The sequence below is a fragment of the Cladophialophora immunda genome (assembly GCF_000835495.1).
Source record: "Cladophialophora immunda strain CBS 83496 unplaced genomic scaffold supercont1.2, whole genome shotgun sequence".
Classification (NCBI taxonomy): Eukaryota; Fungi; Ascomycota; class Eurotiomycetes; order Chaetothyriales; family Herpotrichiellaceae; genus Cladophialophora; species Cladophialophora immunda.
This window is the reverse complement of record NW_015622542.1, coordinates 1,804,141-1,823,016: the sequence shown is the minus strand read 5'-3', so window position 1 is coordinate 1,823,016 and position 18,876 is coordinate 1,804,141. Positions and strand designations below refer to the sequence as shown.

Sequence of the window (18,876 nt, the reverse complement as noted above, 5' to 3'; positions counted from 1 at the left end):
CATCGATCCGCGCGACATTTTTGTCATTAGACGTCAGGCTTCTCGCCGAGTTCGCAGCAATGATTGTGATCTCAACTGGGCCGTGGTCTTCCATGTGCATTCTCGTCAAGGAATGGCTGAGGTTGGCTCCGAGAGGAACAGGATCACCACCGTCACGGGCGAGGAATCTTCTGGCTGAGAGCCTTGTGCTCACGACGCAGCCTAGAAGTTGTAAGCGCAATTCAAGCACTCAGGGAAGTCCAGGAGTAGCCGCTGAGGCCCTAAAGCATTGTTGGCAAGAGTCGACTCCCTGACTAGGCAAATAGAGCCTCATTGGTTGGTGAAATACTAATCCGTGCCGAGTTATAGACGTCATATACTTGTTGCGTCTGCCACTGCTCAAGGCACTGTAGCGCCTCAAAAGAAGTTGTTAACAGACGATTGCGGTCGTCTGTAAAGAACCTCTTGGCCTGGCTAAACACTCTCTCGAGTTCTGCGGACATTGCAGGTATTGAGAGAGTGTCCAAAGCCATCTGCCGAAGGCTAGGGTAGCTGCAAGACATCCACCACTGAAATAGGTTTTGGTTCTTCCATTCAGTCCAGGACTTACCTTCTACCCCACTATTCTCAACACCAAGTTCAGTTGCGTCGACGACCTCATTTTGACTCGTGAGAGCCTTTATTATTATTGCCTCAACCTTTTGTCGACGATGAGTACTGACTCTGATATGTTTCACAATATTATGAAACTTGCCAAAGGACTCTCTCCTGCGCCAAAGTTGCATCTCAGAGTATGCCGCAGATTGGTCTCGGGATGATAACACTATTACCTGTTCAGCCTCTGCGATAAACGCTTCATATTCCTTGCCGTATATGAAGGCCTTAGCGGCAAGATTGACAATATAACCAAAGCACCGACTGCGCCTCGCCGTCACAGGTTCGTCAGGACGAAGGCTCGCAACTAACGTCTTGCAGCAGGTATTGCAGTTGTCTGCGTTGTCCGCAATACATACGCCCCATTTCTGGGCGATTCCGTACGAATGCATCACTCCTTCGATAATTTCGGCCATAGCTGGTCCAGTATGGTGTCCTCGTATGAAATGAAGCGCCAGAAGAGGATGCTTAAGCTCATATACATGGTCTAAGAAATGCGCACAAATACCGAGCATAGGAGTCATTGACGGCGACGTCCAGATATCGAAACTGATATGAACATGTGACCGCGCCTGCGATATCGCCTCTCTCAGAATACCCTCAAGTCTTCGCCTCGATCGAGAACGCGTCCAAGCAGCATAAATGGCCAGTGCTACCAAGTGTACATTTCCCTAATCACTTCCTGCGTTGAACATGCGCATGTGCGGAACTTCCCCCGTCGAGGACGGTGCTGGTTCGGTCGACGACGATCGTCGCTGCCAGTGCATCGTAAACAGGTGTTCTGGAATGGCCAGGGTGTCCCCACCACTCTTGGATCGATTGACCCTGCTTCGCAAGACCAATGCTGTCAGGACAAGTATTGTCAGAGTACATGCCCTGGCATCTGTCGTCAGCACCACTCCATCACAAATCAGTGGAAGAGCTTACATGATGACCACGGATAGTCCGAGAATAGCGGGCCTCCCCGTACGACTGCTGTAATAGATTGCTGTTGCATCTAGACCTAGGGCAACCACGACCCAGGCGAGCGCCCATCGGAAGCTGTGCAGCTTGCAACCATCCAAGAATAAGGACCACCAGAGAAGGCCCAGCACCAAGTCGGTTCCGATCATATCAAGGACCCCAACCGCGATCAAATAGGCGTGTATCGAAGCCATCAAGCCTTTGGACAACCCGAGCGAATAGTTTGTCGTGCGACACATATTATCATTGCCATAGATCTGTGTCGCAAGAGCGTTGGAAATGGCTTCAAACGTGAAAGCTGTCTCGACATCCAGTGATCCATAAGGTATAGAAACGATGGCTCCACTGCACAAGGTTGGTAAACCGCGCGCCCAGAACTTGTGCAACTGTGTAACGAGGAGCAGCCTTGCAACGGTGCAGGCAAAGCTTAGAATCAGGGTCAGAGCCACCGAACCTAGCAGTGGATGGAAGAACACTGCGAAAAGCTCGCGAGGGTCCGCCTCAGGCTCAGGCTCAGGCTCGGGTTCGGGTTCAAGCTCAGGCTCCCGAGGTCGCGCTCTCCTTTCATCGGGTCGGACTGGGTGCTCCATGCTGAGCGAGGTAGGTCACTACAAGCCTTGAAGATAGCTCTTGAATGCTAACAGACGAACAGTTTACATCCCTAGTGAACTTGACGAAGAGTGGCAAGAATAGTGGGAAAGAGGTCGTCAGTAGATCACATCCCCAGTCGAAATCGTAACTGGGTCTGGAATCTACATGCAGCCAATCATCGAGCAATAATAATCAGGTTGTATCTTTTCAACTCAGCATGCAGGCTTGCATGAACACGTACGTGAGTACCATTGCCGGGGCGTTTCACTCTCTCCACTTCTGATTCTGACTAGCACGGTGCGAGCAAGTCTTGCACTTTTGCAGTCGTGCTCGCCACACGATTGGTCGTTGAGCGCTTCTCATGCCCCACACACACTTCAAGTTGATGTTCTTTCTTCTCGCGCCCTGCTTCCTCAAACCCGACGCCTTGTTGAGATGCGAGCCTCGATTATGACTGCCACGAAGATGGGCTGAGCATTAGTAACGAATTTGACTGGTGTGCTAGGTGTGCACGCTATTTCTCACTGGTGCCCCGAGTCTGCGAAGTGGGATGCGATTACGCGAGGACGACTCCTGGCGACCAGGCTGGAGTAGACGGGTCACAGCTGTGCCACAGGCTACTCGACTACTCCCTGATATCATCCTCCCGGTCGGTAGATGGTATACTCCTGATTCCAGACTTGATATGCAGTCCAACTGGAATGGTGCATGGAGAATCCCGAACCGATCAAACCAGCACTGATTTACCAACATCGGCATTCCGCCATCCTGGGCACCAGCCGGCCTGTTCAGCCTCGTCCCTCTAGCCAACAATCTAGCTTCCGTGGTCCAATACAGATCAAGGGCTTCCTTCGATCTCCTAACATTACCATCAGATCAACCGAAGCCCTCTCGCCATGCGACGGACATTCGGCCTGTTTCAGAGAGTGGCGCGATCAGTGAACGGTCAAGCCGAGACTGGGCAGAATTCTTTCACCTACACACCATTACACGAAGCTGATGAGATCAGACTGCTGTATCTTGCGCCACGGAATGTACCGAGTAGTAGTGTTCGCGACGCAATCCAGCATGTCTTTCTCTCCACAGCCCCCTTGTATACAGCCGTTTCATGGATGTGGGGGGCCCTTAGCGATCTGGTCGAATTTCAGGTCGATGGTCAGACAATAATGATCCCGCAGAACTTGTTGAGGGTCATTGAGCAGTTGCGAGCGGAGTCTCAGCCCCGTCGGATTTGGATTGACGCCATCTGTATCGATCAGAAGAGCCTGCAGGAGCGCAATCACCAAGTGCAGATGATGGGACAAATCTACAGAAACGCCAATTACGTCGTCGCTTGTCTCACTGCTAAAGGATCAAGCGACCGCAGACGGCTCAAGCGTGAGGCCGAGCAGCTGCACAAGCTACTGCAAGAAGGGAGGCACTCGACGGACACCAGCCGATACCGCCACTTCTTCGGCAACCAGTATTTCACCCGCCGTTGGATTATTCAGGAAGTCGCTCAAGCCCAGCAGGTCAAATTCTGCTGCGAAGGCTATTTGTTGCCGATGGACATCCTTCGGGATGCCATCAACGACTCTATACTGAAGGCGAAGGGCAACAAAACGGAAGGTTACGCATATTTCTCCGAAGCGCAGCTCGTCGCAGAAAGGCGCGCTATACAGCTGTGCTCCACTGATTCTCGCAGTCCGACGTCAGCTATGTCTCTCGAAGCTCTACTATATCGACACGAAGCAGCCCAGTGTCGGGATTTTCACGACAAAGTATATGCGTTGATTTCCCTGAGCCAGGAAGCTCAGGCGCATCTAATCGTGCAGTATGACATCGATCAGGCAACGCTTATGTTGAAGGTACTGGAGTTTTGCTACAGATATGAAAAGCTCTCAAATTTCAGGATCTTGAGCTTCATGTCCTTTCTACGACAACATCTTGAGGTGGGGATAGGCGTTTTACGCAGCAGGAGCTTCGGTCCGCAATCACCAGTTATCACGACAGAGTTCGTTGTCCGCGGCACCGTTCGCGGCAGGATTAGCGAACTCGCTCCAGGCCGTGGTGCAGAAGATGCAGCTTTGGGAGTTCGCAACAAGCTCCCGACACTATTATTGCGTCATGGTTTGCTGATCAAAAAGCAAGGACATTTTATGACTCTCGAAGACGCAGACGCCTCAGCAGATACGAACAATCATACAGTGATGGAAGTTTCTGGATTAGATCAGTGTCTCTTCTCATTTACCGGCAGCAACCACCGAGATCGACCTTTGAACGCTGTCGATGATGACGATTCTGCACATACACTGTCTCCGGATCCCCCTGGATATTCATTAACTCAAGAACCCCTTCTCGTTGGATTTGCCTCCACTAGAGTCCGCATTGGTGACGAAATCTGGCAATTCGATCGCACACCCGTTGCCATAATTGCACGGAAGACGCCCCCTGGCTTCAGCTTGGCGGGTCGAGCTATCCTCCTCCGTGATCCTGGGGCAGCGAATATGGAAGGTCATCAGTGGCATTTGGAGGACGAGATCGCGTGGATCAAAGACGGGACGAAATATCCACAGTCCACACCGGTCATCAAGGTTGATCTTCGAGGGCTGTATAAGCTAATGAGTTGGGTTAATTTAGACTTGTGAGGCACTGTGCAGGGACTATATTCTAGACCTCGGAAGGCACTGCGTTTGGACAGAACTTGAAGTACACGTGTGTAAAGTGGATGGTTGCCCGGTCCAGAAGCTCTGCAGACCGTGTGCAATCTCGCAGCGCCCGACTGCAGTCGTCTCAAGAAGGAGGCGTCAAGCAAGGCAGACATTGTCTCGAGACAAGGCAGATACTTCGTAGGACAGGCTCCACTGAGTGCTCATTATTGGCTAGTAGATGTCAAGCAGGCAAGTCCTATGGAACGAAAAAGCAACGCTTCATTTGACGCCCAAGTGCATCAGGCTGTGTGTGTATCCTCTCATTTTCAGCCTGATCACAGCAGCTCATAAAATTGCTTCGACCCCGGCAAGTCTCAATCATGACCTTATTGCACGAGAGCTAATTTGTTCACAAGCGCGAAGGCGAGCAAGGGATCAACAGCATGGGTTGGACGGTGGTGACGGAAACCGATACCTCGACATCGACATTGATAAAGACACTGACATCGACATCGACATACTTATTGACAACAACATCGACGACAAGCGTGCCATTACCCGTAGCCGGGTACATGCCTCTGACGGCGGAGGCCTTGACAACGGCGAGTCCTCCACATGGCTCAGCACAAAGCCCAGAGCTAATACCGACGGCAGGATGGAGACACAACCGTCTTCGCCGCCAGCGACTGTTCGTCAGCCGCCAGTACATGCGTCTTCGCCGACCCTATCACCTTCACCGCTGCTCCTTCTACCTACATGTTCAGTGGTAAAGGCCACTGGTGGGTAAATCCCACGATCCACTCGAGCAGAACACAGATACTGATAATATCTTGCTAGGAACATTCTCGGCCAGCTCGACTGCGCCATTGACGGGGCACATACTTATGCACAATGTGCGTGGACGATGGGATCTTACCCTTCGACCGAGATGGCAAATCTCGCCAACAGCTGGGTCACGACCTCTGCTGCGAGCAGTGTGACGATCTCGCCGACGATTTACGCTGAAGGTGATGGTGTTTCTAGCTCGGGTTTTGTGGGTGTGGCATACACTTCGAAGTACCTTATCACAAACTATACCACGAGCCATGTCACGAGCTATTCCACGTACTATGTCACGAATTATATGACGACGTGGGTTGATGGTGGCGCGACAATATGTGCTGGACTGAGCTCCATACGAGCTTCTATAGTTGCCGTCATTGCGGTTCTGTTGATAATAACACTGTTGTAGCAAGAGTAGAAGGCACAGTGTATGATAGGAAGCAACTTCCGGCCGTCGCATTTGATTATGGGGAATACCAGGGTCTAGGCAAGAGAAGGCGTTCAGAGATATACGATCCACTGGAACCAGAATATATATCACCCATTTTGTGGACAGTATGAGCAGTTCAGATGGAATTGATTCATGTGTCTGTCTGGATGCTCAGATTTGAGCATTGAGCTGTGTTTATATACACAATAGCCGTGGCCAAAGCCAGTCGGTCAAACTCTGGAAACTGCCTTGAATGCTGCTGCCTGCGGGTGCCTGCTGGTGCCTATTGCGCCCCGAGGGCCAAAATCCAAATGCCGCAAGGCTGCGCAAGGCTGAAGTTCTGTATAGTCCTTCTCGGTGTTGGAGTGCTGACGTGAGTTGCTGTGGCGTTCAACACGATGGCTTCATAGCCTCGCGGCAGCCGCTCCTGAGCTACAGTAAGTCGACGACGGTCCCATTACTTCCCTTTGTCTACCGAATTCGTTCTGCTCCGACTACATCGACAACGAAGGGTCTTCGGGCCCGAGTATGCTTCCCTCGCCATTACCGGCAGTTCCATTGAGCTCTACGTCTCGCTAACACATCTTGTGTGTGCCTCTCTAGCAATCCGAGACCCAATCCCTCACCCGCGTCAACGTGGGCGACGCCGTACTGCCCAGCGGCGGGTTGGACTCGGAGTAGCAAAGGCGTTGTGATTTCAACGCTCTTCCGGTTTGGTTCCTGCTCCGGTTTAGTATCACATCCTCTTCAATCCAACTGTATCCGGTCTTCTGCATATTGACTCTACTGATTTGTCTAGCCCTGCTCAAGCATTCGATATTGTCTATGTAGGGACGATGACAAGAGGCAGCAAAGATGCTTTGGCAGATGGGGAACGTGCAGCTTCATCCCCCACTGCGAGCGAGTTCCATAGCCTCATCAGATCTATACGAAAAAAAAGTGAATGGACCAAAAGCCTGGAAATTTTGCAAGGTCAGTCTGATTCGACCACCTAGACAATTTTCAAACAGGGCTATGTGCAGCTGGTTACTATACATATCTACACAACTTGCCATGCCACCATGTTCCTGAGGAGGTTCCGCGGGCCCCAGATCTCCCGTGTCATGAACCGTTGGACCTCCACCTCGTCGGCATCACGACCAATTTCATGCACGTTCTCGGCCCGTATCTCGGGCTTCCCGGTGCCGTCTTTCTCCGTCACAGAATGCTTCTCGTCTAGCAGAATCCTCTCCTGCCTTCGCTCCCTTTCACTCGCCACTCGGGCCTTCCATTTCAACTCGCCAACCTTCCATCCTCTGACCACCCATAAACACAGTCCCGCACCAATGTACATGAAGGCCGTGAATATCTGGGGCGGGAGGTATATCCAGCTATCCGTGTTCTTTCGTCGAAGTTCCAAAGCGATTGCCTCTGCACACGTCGTGGGTGGCACCATGACTAGCCACGTTAGCGACAACCCAGCAGGCAAATCCTGGAGGCCCAGGACCTCGGCGCCGACTGGGGCAATGGTCGTCCAGAAAGTCCCCGCTAGAGCACCGCCAACGATAGCGAAGAAACATAACAGACCCATAGGAGACGACACTGTCTCGGCAGGGATCCAGAATGCGAAGCAGAAAACGCCACACAGGAAACTGAGGAATGTGGCGAGGTTGATGCGACCCCAGCGATCAGAAGATAGACCGATGAACGGCCGCCCGAGCATTTGGCCCAGGTTCAAGATTGCCCCCAGAACCGAGCCTTGTTTTGCACTCAGGCCGATGGATCGCGCGTAGGCGGGCAATGAGAAGAGCAGGATTGTGTAACCGAACATGCTGAACCACGACCAGCCTTGGACGAGCAGGAATTCAGGTTTGCGAAGGATCATGGTGTCAAATCCCTTGTGGCGAGATCCGGTTTGTTTGTTGCGGTCACGGATGAGGTTTGACGCTGTCAAATTGACCGCGAAGGAACAGATTCCCAGGATGCGAAATGCCCAAGGGAGGCCCATTGTATCAATGATCCGCTGAGTGACAAGGGAATACATCAAGCCACCGAGTCCGGAACCCGCGGCCGCGATCGAATTTGCCACGCTGCGTTTCGTGGTGAACCATTGAGCTATGATACCGACAGAACCCACAAACAAAAATCCCATGCCCCAGCCAAAGCAGAATCCCTGGGCCAGGATGATCTGGTATTTCTGCGTGGCAAAGCTAGCGCCAATGAGGGAGAGTGTTTCAAAAAAGACGCCCAGGTGGAGGCATACTTTGGAGCCGTAGAGGTGGATGATACGTGTGGCTAGAGGCGCGATGAGCATGGCCTGGGAGATGGACAGGCCGCCGATAAAAGCGTATGCCAGCGCGGAGGTATTGGGGAAATAGTTGTGATTAAGATAATAGGAGAGAAAGACGCCATATGAGGAGTTGATCCCCCAGGTGTGTCCTGTATGCCAATTTGTTAGTGATTGGTGGCAAGTTGAGATGGTTCGAGGCGATAAAATGCTTCGACCCCGGATTGCGTGACGGTGCTAATCTCCAGATCTCCCGTTCTTGATACTTAGCCGCATACCCCAGATTCGATCTCGAGATTGGATTCGACCAGTACACAGAGATTCAAAAGTCGCAAATTGGGGACATTAACTAAAGAAAAAAGCTATCCTCACCATTGATGAAGAAATTGCAGGCCACGCATACCCAGCCATATCCGCCGTCTGGAGGGGAGTCGTCTAACTTCGGCAGAGTGGAAGGGCTCTCCTCAATGTCGACCGTCTTCTCGGATTCATTGTCATGACGCGGGTGAATCTCTTGAGGAGTGCTGCGAGGTTCAGCGACATCAATGGGCGCCGTATCTGCCATCTTCCTTCTCCTTTACCCAGAAACATAGAAAGGAAAAGTAGAGACACAGGGAAAGGGAATTAGGAGCAGGGTCAGGCGAGGAATCGTCACTTTTTACAGGGCACTGGCAAAATTCTGAAGGAATCCATCGAATAAACCTGTCCACCGAGCCATGTCCGGGGCATTTGCCGGCCACGAGAGGGGGGTTTTGAGATCTCGGTCATAGGCCGTGGTGCCGCCTGTGCGAGATGCGACGTCGGGCTTGACTAATAGAATCGATGATTGGGTGGAGGAGGGATTGCCATGTACAGAACACGCCTTTGGGGAGCATCGGATGTACGCAGGACGGAGTAGTCCGTACAGCGGGAGGACGATCGCAGGGAGACATGGCGGTCACAAGTACCTAGGCAGTTGTGGCAGTCCAACATCGTGCGGAGAGTGAAGCGGAGATGGAGGACCTGAGCATGCCGCTTCTTCCGACCAAGATGGAGATGGAGATGGAGATGGAGGTTGATGCTGTAGCTGAAGTTGTTCTCTTTCACATAGGTGTGCGCAGGCGCGGTCGTCTGGCCAAGGCAGTGCACACTCGACGAGCACCCGTCGTCATGTTGTTACCACTCACATTGGGGTGAGAAATGAAGCAGAGAAGGAATCCAACAGCGTGAGATGGGCAGACGGTGTTTTGTACCTCGTAGTGATGGCCATGGCTGACGGCTGATGGCTGATGGCTGATGGCTAATGGCCTAAATGCCTGAGCGCCTGGGATGCTGATGCCCAGCGCAGGTGGAGCCTGATCTGCGGTTGGTTGTCGTCTCAACCACGCAGCCCAAACAAAAAAACCACTGCGGTCAGAGTGTCAATCGCACTGCCCGATGACCGTCTCAACACACTATCGCACCATCTATTGCTTTCGTCGCCGTAGTTCATCTTCTCTGCGCATTTTAATGTCTCCTGTGCTGATCAAGTCCTCATTTTGGTTATATTTTGACTTGCGCCTTGCCTGATATCGCTGTCTTGCGTGATAGTACAGGTGCAAAGTTGGGCGTCAAGATCCCTACGCCGGTTGATTTGGTGCATATGCGGTGAACCCATCTCAGTTCGAAATTCAACAAGATACACAAAAATGTTTCACAAAAGAAACAGCCTGAGCGGCAGAAAAGTCTCTCCGCCCCAACCTACATGCATGACTGCTGAACAGAAATGTAGGTGTCACTTTGGACTTCACCCATTCCCTGCTGCCGTTGTTCTTCACACCCAAGAAGATGCCTCCGCGAGAACCTACGTTTAAATCCAAGTACTCACATAAACTCCCAGCTACCTATCTCGACGATCTCAGAAACAATCGTCCCACTAGACCAACCGGATCCAGGCCCGCGCCTTTTCCCTCCCGGAATTATGGCTCCCTGACGTCGCAGTCTTCGTTGGCACGGTCCGACTCAGCTCCCACGACGACTGGCTCAAAGCATGGAGATATTCTGGATGATGTTGAAAATGACCCTCCAACGGTACAAAAGTCGTATTCTTTCTCTTCCACCTCCAAAGGCCGACCTCTCGCACAACCCCCAACCGGTGACCGACCGATCTTGAACGGAAGGAAGGTTTCTCCGACTGCTACTGTCCAGGTCCCGTCAATTGCACAAGAAGGAGTCTATGTCGAGTCGGTCACGCGGAGGCTAGAAAAAGAGGAGGCACACAGTATACGGGAAGCGTTGGAGCTCATCGACCAAAAGGATGAAGAACGACGGATTTACGATGCTGCCAAAGACGAAGCTGCCGAACTGGTCTGGAAGCATCAATACCCCAAGGCCGCCGAAGAGGAAAAAGTGGCTCCATATCGAAACCCAGACTTGAAGGCTAAGGAGAGACGACAGAACAGTGGAAACCGTCAAATCAGTGGTTCCAGGAAAGTCTCGTTTCCGACTCCGAACAACAAGATATACGAAGAACCAGAACCCGAGGAGGAGCTTCCAAGGACGTCCATTCCGCCGCCCAGTGCAGACCTACCTTTGAGGGCTAAATCACGCAACAAACTCCCCTGGTTGAGAACGAAAAGTCCAGACACGGTGGAGGATCCTGCCCAAATCCCCCAGGCTAAGAAGTTCGATCGCTTCGAGATTCACAGAAATCCACCCACCCAGTCACGTAAGGCCGACTACACCGAGAACACACCTCCGCGGGCACCTGCCATCGATGTGATTGAGGAAGTTGACACACCCAACTCCACCAGTACTTTGGAGATTCGGAGTGAAGAAATCCGAGCAGCAACAAGTATGAAGAGGAAGGACCGGAGTCCTAATCTTCCCACGCCTACCGCTGTCAGTGACCAACTTGGGCGACCCATTGTCAGCTTCGATCCGACATGGAAACGCCCCAGTGACTCACCGAGAACAAGTGAAGACGTCGAAATACCGGTCGTGAAGGTAACCGAATCACCTGCAGTACGACCATTGCCGAAGCCAGCGCCCACTATACCAGAAGTCTCGGTATCTGCTCCTGCCATACCTACGATCAATGCCCCGGACGACGGGCCTGTGATCCCGGTTATCAATGTCCAGGAAAACGACGCGCCTCCGACTGTACCGGCAATTAACTTCCCAGGTGAATCACATCCTGCCCCAACAGCCTCCAGACCGTTACCAAAGCACTCATCCTCCGCACCGACGAAATCCAGCAGCACCGTGGTGAAGACGCCCTCACAGCGCCTTCCTTGGCTTTCATCTCGACAATCTATGCCCACAGTGTCTTGTTCGAGCTGTGCGCTCCCCATCTCTGGCCGCATCGTGACGGCCTCGGGCTCTAATGCCCGCGATCTCAAAGCCCGCTTCCACCCTGAATGCTTCACTTGTCACCACTGTGCCACTCCCCTCGAATGCGTGTCCTTCTACCCCGAGCCAGACTCCTCACGCCTGTCGCGCCTCGGCATCTCCTCTACTTCCGACGCCGATCCCACCAACCCTCCCGCTCTCACGCCAGATCAACTTGCGCTTCTCGAGAACGACCCCCTGAGGTTCTTCTGCCACCTGGACTTCCACGAGTTCTTCTCTCCCCGCTGCCGGAGCTGCAAAACCCCCATTGAAGGAGAAATCGTGATCGCGTGCGGTCACAGCTACCACGTCGACCACTTTTTCTGTGCGGAATGCGGAGACCCCTTTTCGTCCACCACGCCCTTCGTGGAAGGGAATGACGGATACGCCTACTGTGTGCGGTGCCACACGAAACGCACATCCGCCCGGTGCCGCGGCTGTAAACTACCCATCCTGGACGAAATCACGGTGGAGGCGTTGGGCGGGAAGTGGCACGGGAACTGCTTCGTGTGTTGCGAGTGCGGTGGTGGATTCGGCGACGAGGGCAGATTCTTCGTCAGAGAGGTGCATGTGGAGCCGACGGACAAGGAGAAGAGGAAAGGCATTACTAGGAAAGTAGAAGAACGCGCGGTTTGTGGAGAGTGCGAAGAGAGGAGGCTGAAAGCTTGAGCGGATTTGGTATGGTCGGCCTAGAAAAGAGGACGGAGGACCGTGGACCGGGGCTGGTATGGCGCGATGGAGGGCGAGGGTCTCACTTCCTGGAGTCCCGGCATGGATCTCGATGAAGGGGGAAAATAGGTATCGCGGGCGTTCAAGGATGGGATGGGAATGCATGGTAGGTATGCGATGCTTCTACGCTTCTACGCTTCTACCCTGGACGACGTACGGGAATGCGGATCGGAGTTTGTGACTGGATTCTTTCTTCCCGAGCTCTCTACTGCGCATATTGTAGAATCTATCGCATCAGAGCCAGTAAAAAGGAACAGAAGGGAGTCGGCCAGCTCGCTCCTAGCTTGTATCTCCGCCACTCCTTCTCCGCCAATTGGTCCGAAACGCTAAAGATGAAAGTGATGATTTGTATCATTGAGTTCTAGAGCAATAATGGGGGGGTTGCATATGGTCTTCTGTCCGAAGCATCCATCGATCACGACGATCCATGGCATCAACCTCAACAGCAGCCTGGTACTGTGGCATTCCGCTCCGAGCCACCAAGCAGGCAAATCCATATTCAATCCACGAGGCTGTAATGTGCCCAGCTTGCCTTCTCTGGATCTGTCTCCCACTCCCCCACGTCGTCGTCATTCTTGAGAGCGTACATGTCCACGGCCGTTCGATCCCATCACCATAGCTTCGTTCGCATTAACCTTCCCACCCCCCCCCCCCGGGAGCGAGATTCAGTTGTCCATCCCCCACAGGTCATTCCAGCCTTTTCTCCTTCTTCCTCCCAAACAAAAATGGTCTTTGTCTTCATCTGAACTCCCATACTCCTCGCTTGGGCAATCGCTGCGTGTCGAATGACTTTTTGTCCAATCCAATTCAACGCCAGCCCTTCGTTGAACCCCGGAAAATCAAGGACTGAAAAAGATTGTGCCAGCCTCACCCCGAAAGCAGATTAGACGATTGTCCTGCTAAATTCGCTGGTCCACTTCCTCTTCCCACGGTCATCCGGAACTTGTCTTCATCCATCTTCAATGGGGTTGCAGAGTATCTTCCGTGTGCGATACCGTTGACCCTACCGACCGACTCCGTTGATATAAGTATAACTTGTTTAGCAATATTTTCTTTTCGAAGTAAATGCGTTTCCCATATGTGTTTCCCCTTGTAAATGTAAGATGCAAACCCAGTCAAGTAGGTCGAATATTTCTTTTGATACTCATATCTGCGTATCTTACAGCCGTGAACGCACCACCTATCTGGGCATCCTCACGAAAACCTCCGCTTCCTAACGCGGAGGTGAAGTCTGATAGCTCCCGTTCGTCGCTCGACCGTCGACGTTACTAGATTCGTCGTTGGGTGAACCTTCGCCTGCAAGCTTATTGTCCGACGCAACGATCTTGCCGTGGATGTTTTGAAGCTCTTTACCTTTGATGCCCTTGTTGGGCCAATATGTGGCGGCGTAGTCCCTGTGATGTGTTAGCAAGACCCATGCAGGACGTTCATCGACAACACTCACCAGAAGCGCTTCTCCACAGACTCTTGGTTGTCGTCGAGTTCCGCAACTTGGTCGGTGATGAAATTTCCGATCTGCTTGAGTAGGACTCGCAACTCGTTAGCTCGGGTCTGCCCGTCCGGTATTGCGCCCTTTGTTGTGGCTTTGATCTTCCTCAAGCTTTCCCTGACAGGCTTGAACAACATGTCCAAGAGAGGATCCACTTCGGACGAAGCGGCGTTGGCCGGATTTTCAATTCGTCGGTGATCACTGCCGTGCCGATGGTGAGAGCTGTGAGCATGTTCATCACGGTGTCTGCGCTCTTTATGTTCTCTGCCTTCACTGTCATGCTTGACATGGCCGTGACGACCCTCAGATTTCGGGGTCCCATATCTTTCAGAGCTCTCGCGATGAGTCTGGCTGACTGCTCTGTGTCGAGGTTTCTCAGAATCGCGATGTCCTTTGCGATTCACAATGGAAGCGGGAGACCCGGCAGATTTCTCGGCGTGAAATTTCTTGTTGTTGCGGTGGTGGTTTTCCACAGCTCGCCTGGCTGCTGGGTCGTCTGCATACTTGCTCTTTAGGACGGAAATTAGATAATCGGCGCGGCGAACAAGGTGGACTGCACCAGGGGATTTGGCGTTCTTATCATCCATCCTCTCGCGTTCTGCTTTCTTATCGACTCGATGCTCTTCCAGGAAGAATTTGTCTTTCAAGCCAAGGTCGGGATCGTCACGGATCTTTTCCCAAGCACCATAGCCATGTCGAGCAATACCTACACACAGCATACCATCTTCTCTCGCCCCCCAGGGGCAAGAATATCCCGCAGCTTTGGTCGCTTCTGGGATGCGGAATGATTTGTAGTCGGCCTCCTTTGACGTGACATCTCGGAGGAGACGCATCTCTCCAGGCCGTTCAAGAATAGTCTCAGCATTGATTCTTTTGACGCCGTGTAACTCGAACAAGACTGCTTTCTTGTCCTTTTTGGTGATTGGCCGGCTCGATGTCCGTTCAAGGTCCGCCATTCGTCGTTGCTCTTCTTTGAACAGCTCCTCCGACTTGTCCCAGACTTCTTTCATCGCGGCCTTGACAACGGAGAGGTCTCTACCGCGGAGACGAGCTTCTGCCAAAAACTCTTCTTGACGGTCGTCAATGGAGCCGTAGCGGAGATGGCCTTTGATGAGATATCGATATTCACGCTCACTCAATGGACGCGACGGATCTGCCTTCGGACCTTCATCGGATTCGCTCTCTGATTCGACGTCTTTGTGGCGTTGCTCATGGCGTCGAGCTTTGCGCGCCTCACGATCCTCCACCTGGTGATTCCTACTTCGAGGCTTGTTTTGTTCAATGACTTCCGCCAGAAACTTTTCGTCGGCCTTTCGCTGCTCCTCTTTCTTGATCTCCTCTAACTGTGCCTTGGGAATGATGTCGTCCCAAGAAAGTTCATCGACCTTGACGTCGACAAAGTCGAAGCTTCGAAGGAACTCTTCTCCACCGTCAGCGTCGGTGCCATCCGGTTGTTCAACTTTGTAGTCTTCGGCGTTATTGAGCACTGCATCTAGATCCAGCTCCTCGAGCTTCTTCTGGTTGTCAGTTTGCTCAAACATCTTCTGACCGCGTTTCTTGAGAATTCTTGAGATCTCACTAGAACTACCTGGTTCCCCAACCAAGGCGTTCCGGCGAGCCTGTGTCTCCTTGTCGGTGACACCACGTTGTATGGTCAAGAATTCAAGCATCAATTTGTTTCTAGCACGCTCGAGGATTTCTTCCTCGATAGTCTCCTTGGATACCAAGCGGTACACACTTACTGGTCGGACTTGACCAATGCGGTGAGCTCGAGCCATTGCTTGCAGATCCGCCTGAGGGTTCCAGTCAGAGTCAAAGATGATGACCGTGTCGGCGGTCATCAGGTTGATCCCGAGACCACCGGCGCGGGTCGAGAGCAGGAAGCAGAAATCGGTGCTGTCCGGAGCATTGAAATGATCAATGGCTATGCGGCGAGGGCCTGCAGCGATAGTGCCGTCGAGACGTTGGTAGGCATGCCCTCGGTAATCCATATAGTCTCCGAGGATATCAAGCATCCTGACCATCTGGCTGAAGATCAAGACACGGTGGCCGTCACGTTTGAGCTTTGTGAGAAGTTGGTCGAGAAGCATCATCTTGCCACTGCTGGTGACCAAGGCTCGCAACACTTCCTCACGTCGAGCACCTTCCGGAACAAGGCGTTCCTCGGCAGTGGGAAACATGAATGGATGATTGCTGGCCTTCTTCAGCTCCATCATAATGTTTAGAAGCGATTGTTTCTGTCCTTTGGCACCTTGGTTGAGGGCGGCATAGTTCTTGGTCAGAATATTTTTATAATATTCAAGCTGGATGTCGGACAGTTCAACGCGAATGATCTTTTCGGTCTTTGGCGGCAGGTCTTTCTCCACTTTCTGCTTGGTCCTCCGAAGCATGTATGGCTTGATGTCCTCGGTGAGTTTGGCTATTTTAGCACTTGCTTCCTCGTTGGTCAGGTCCATGTTCTCATCGATGTTGACCACACCAGGGTTCAAAAAGTCGAATAAGGCAGAAAGTTCCCCAAGATTATTCTGGACAGGAGTACCGGTAATTAGTAGTCGAGCTGGGGCTTTGAACTCTCGTAATCGGTCGTACAGCTGAGAATCACGATTCTTCAGACGGTGGGCTTCATCCACAGCCATAAACTGCCATTTAATCTGACTCAAGAACGGCGCATCTTGCAACACATACTCGTAGGTTGTGAGGAGAACGTGGAAGCGCGGATGGCGAAAGTTTCCATCGGGTAATAACTCGTAGTCTTTGATGATATTCCTAGCCGTCTGATTGCCGTTGTAGACCACGTAGTTGATATCAGGCGTCCAGAGATCGAAAGTTTCTGCCCAGGCCGGCATAGTGGACAGAGGAACGGTGACAAGGAAAGGCCCCTGCTGACCGCGATCGTGTCTAAGCCAACTCAGGAATGCAACAGTTTGGACGGTCTTGCCGAGACCCATCTCGTCGGCGAGGACAACATTCTTGCCTTTGACCCAGTTGTATGCGAGAAAATTCAAGCCGGTCATCTGGAAATCTCTGAGTGTGCCGCCTTTGATGTAGGATGGCTGATCTCGGACTGGTTGAAACGGGGAACGAGTCGAGGGGTTGCTCTCAGTTGGGTTGGACTTGAACTCTTCTCGCCTGCGGTTGATATATCTGTCGATCTCGGTCTGTGCAATCTGACTGATCAGGGTTGATGCTTCCCAGGTAGCTTGGTCATAGAAGAGGCCTTTCCACTTGACGTAGTATTCAGTAGTACCTTCTTCGCCATCGCGGTCTCCAATGACCCTTTCGACCTTCTTGTAGTCATCGAGGGCATCGATGTATTGTTCACGGTCCAGGATCCACTTCTCTTTATCTTCTGGCGCGATGTTGGGGTCGGTCTGGATGCGAATATCCTCCATTAAGGTCTTCTTGATGTAGTTTTCCAAACGCCGGACGCTCCGGACGCCAGCAAGTGACTCAATCGTCTCCCAGGTAGCGTGGTAGTACGCCTTTTGCTGCCATTTGATGAGATACTCGTACTCGTCCCTCGAGTGCGTCGGCGTGGTAACATCAGCCTTGAGACGATGGTTCAAGACAATGTCAATGGCGGGCGAGTTGTCCTCCTGACCGTTTACCCAGTAGTTGGGTGTCATTGTCTCGGGGTCATCCTCTTCGAACATGTCGTCGTCGTCGTCCTCGTTGTACGTGGATACTTTGGCAGCTCGACGAGTGGAGAAACGGATTTCAGCGTGTTGAGGTGTCAGGCTCTCGGCAGACTGCAACAACCGTCGACGCTGCTTCTTGGACAGCTTTGCGCGTCGACCGCCATAAGCATCGGAATCGTCGTCAGAATCGGAGGGAGACTCGACTATAGGGGTAGGCTGCTTTGACGAGCGTTGAGAGATGTGGCGCGGCCGCTTCCGGGGAGGAGCAACAACGTCCGAGTCCGAGTCATGCTCCTCAGAGGATTCTGCCATATTGGGAACGTGTCGAGCCCTTCCGCTCCGTCTCAGACCATACATTTCTGGGTTATTCCGAATGTAGTCATCTTCTTCGAGTGGATGTGCCTTCCTCTTCGCAGGTCTAATGGAATCATCCGAGGAAGAATGGCCCTCTTCCACTGGTGCACCGTTTACCCGCATGGAGACATCCATCTCATAATCAGCATCACCTTCAGCATCAGGTTCATCTGAGCTGGGTTCGTCATGATCGGGCATGTGTTCATCGTAATCCTCGTTGTCGGCATGTGACGACGAGGGTCCGGCAGCAGCAGGCTCCGCGGGCTCCGACAGTTCGCTCTCACTGTCAGAGTATTTGGCGCCGTTCTGCATGAGGGTGTCGGGCGGTGACGGAGGAGGTTCAGAAGTTGGTGAGGGTTGGGATATTGAGGGAGGTTGCGGATCGGCGAGGGCACCGGAGGCTGTAAGAAAGAGAGCGTCAGCAAGGTCGGGCACACGGAGGAGACCGGTCCTAAAACAACCGCGGGACCAGGTGATTTGGGCTCCCGCGATTCAGAAAAGCTTCAAGAAGGTAACGTAGAGTGTTTGTGAGATGAACAATGGGCAATATAAGATGGATTCGATGAAGTTGGAGGACGACGAGATGATTTAGGTTGTGTAAAAGTCGGGTGACTCTTGCGCGGCTTTCCCTGCCGAATCTCGGCCAAAGACGGTCCTGGAGAGCACAGCAGAACAGAGTATGGCATTTCCGACAAGTTGCAAGATTTCTTCAACCGAGATGTGTTGTACTTGACTGGGGAGCGCTGAGCTTGAAGACGAGGCCGAGCAGCCGCCGATCACAGGAACGGGGACCCGAGTCTGGAAATGGAACGAGCAAAACCAGCGCGACAACGGGATGACTTACACTCCATCATCAGAGGACAGAGCCCATCAGGCACCTGAAGATCGCTTGAGGTCGGACTAGAGCGTGTATATAGAAGTGGTCTGGAAGAGTGGTGTGGGTGTGGATGGAGAGAAATATGGGCTCACACGAGACGAGAGAG

The 18,876-nt window shown here is 52.5% G+C and overlaps 5 protein-coding genes across 6 annotated transcripts; 2 read left to right on the top strand and 3 right to left on the bottom strand.

Moving 5' to 3' along the window:
* Window positions 1–293: 293 nt before the first annotated feature.
* Window positions 294–1,049, bottom strand: PV07_02948 (uncharacterized protein; the record flags this gene model as incomplete). The annotated part of the gene is made up of 2 exons (XM_016389602.1): window positions 294–472; window positions 590–1,049. The coding sequence occupies 2 exons, from the start codon at window positions 1,047–1,049 to the stop codon at window positions 294–296; spliced, it is 639 nt and encodes a 212-aa protein (XP_016251504.1).
* Window positions 1,050–2,859: 1,810 nt separating this feature from the next.
* On the top strand, window positions 2,860–6,048 carry PV07_02947 (uncharacterized protein; the record flags this gene model as incomplete). The annotated part of the gene is made up of 4 exons (XM_016389601.1): window positions 2,860–4,791; window positions 5,234–5,385; window positions 5,472–5,596; window positions 5,655–6,048. Exons 1-4 carry the CDS (start codon window positions 3,084–3,086, stop codon window positions 6,046–6,048), a joined length of 2,379 nt encoding a protein of 792 aa, XP_016251503.1. The 5' UTR covers window positions 2,860–3,083.
* Window positions 6,049–7,037: 989 nt separating this feature from the next.
* On the bottom strand, window positions 7,038–9,596 carry PV07_02946 (uncharacterized protein). Its single transcript, XM_016389600.1, has 2 exons — window positions 8,708–9,596; window positions 7,038–8,487 (listed from the first exon to the last, which is right to left on the bottom strand). Exons 1-2 carry the CDS (start codon window positions 8,898–8,900, stop codon window positions 7,109–7,111), a joined length of 1,572 nt encoding a protein of 523 aa, XP_016251502.1. The 5' UTR covers window positions 8,901–9,596; the 3' UTR covers window positions 7,038–7,108.
* A 150-nt stretch (window positions 9,597–9,746) lies between these two features.
* Window positions 9,747–12,812, top strand: PV07_02945 (uncharacterized protein). The gene is made up of 2 exons (XM_016389599.1): window positions 9,747–10,081; window positions 10,194–12,812. The coding sequence occupies exons 1-2, from the start codon at window positions 10,003–10,005 to the stop codon at window positions 12,350–12,352; spliced, it is 2,238 nt and encodes a 745-aa protein (XP_016251501.1). The 5' UTR covers window positions 9,747–10,002; the 3' UTR covers window positions 12,353–12,812.
* A 248-nt stretch (window positions 12,813–13,060) lies between these two features.
* PV07_02944 lies at window positions 13,061–18,874 on the bottom strand. 2 transcript variants are annotated; one of them, XM_016389597.1, is made up of 3 exons: window positions 18,738–18,874; window positions 13,857–18,294; window positions 13,061–13,806 (listed from the first exon to the last, which is right to left on the bottom strand). In XM_016389597.1, exons 1-3 carry the CDS (start codon window positions 18,745–18,747, stop codon window positions 13,626–13,628), a joined length of 4,629 nt encoding a protein of 1,542 aa, XP_016251499.1. In that variant the 5' UTR covers window positions 18,748–18,874; the 3' UTR covers window positions 13,061–13,625. The 2 variants fall into 2 exon arrangements, with proteins under 2 accessions (XP_016251499.1, XP_016251500.1); XM_016389598.1 differs by having other exon boundaries at window positions 13,857–18,874.
* Between the last annotated feature and the right edge of the window lie 2 nt (window positions 18,875–18,876).

Excerpts from the sequence above, each read along its gene's own strand:
- PV07_02946 (XM_016389600.1), bottom strand. The coding sequence starts at position 8,900 with ATGGCAGATACGGCGCCCATTGATGTCGCTGAACCTCGCAGCACTCCT. Across the intron at positions 8,488-8,707 it reads CTGCAATTTCTTCATCAATG|GACACACCTGGGGGATCAAC; the intron begins GTGAGGATAGCT and ends ATTGGCATACAG.
- PV07_02945 (XM_016389599.1), top strand. The coding sequence starts at position 10,003 with ATGTTTCACAAAAGAAACAGCCTGAGCGGCAGAAAAGTCTCTCCGCCC. Across the intron at positions 10,082-10,193 it reads CATGACTGCTGAACAGAAAT|CTACCTATCTCGACGATCTC; the intron begins GTAGGTGTCACT and ends ATAAACTCCCAG.
- PV07_02944 (XM_016389597.1), bottom strand. Across the intron at positions 13,807-13,856 it reads TCTGTGGAGAAGCGCTTCTG|GGACTACGCCGCCACATATT; the intron begins GTGAGTGTTGTC and ends AACACATCACAG.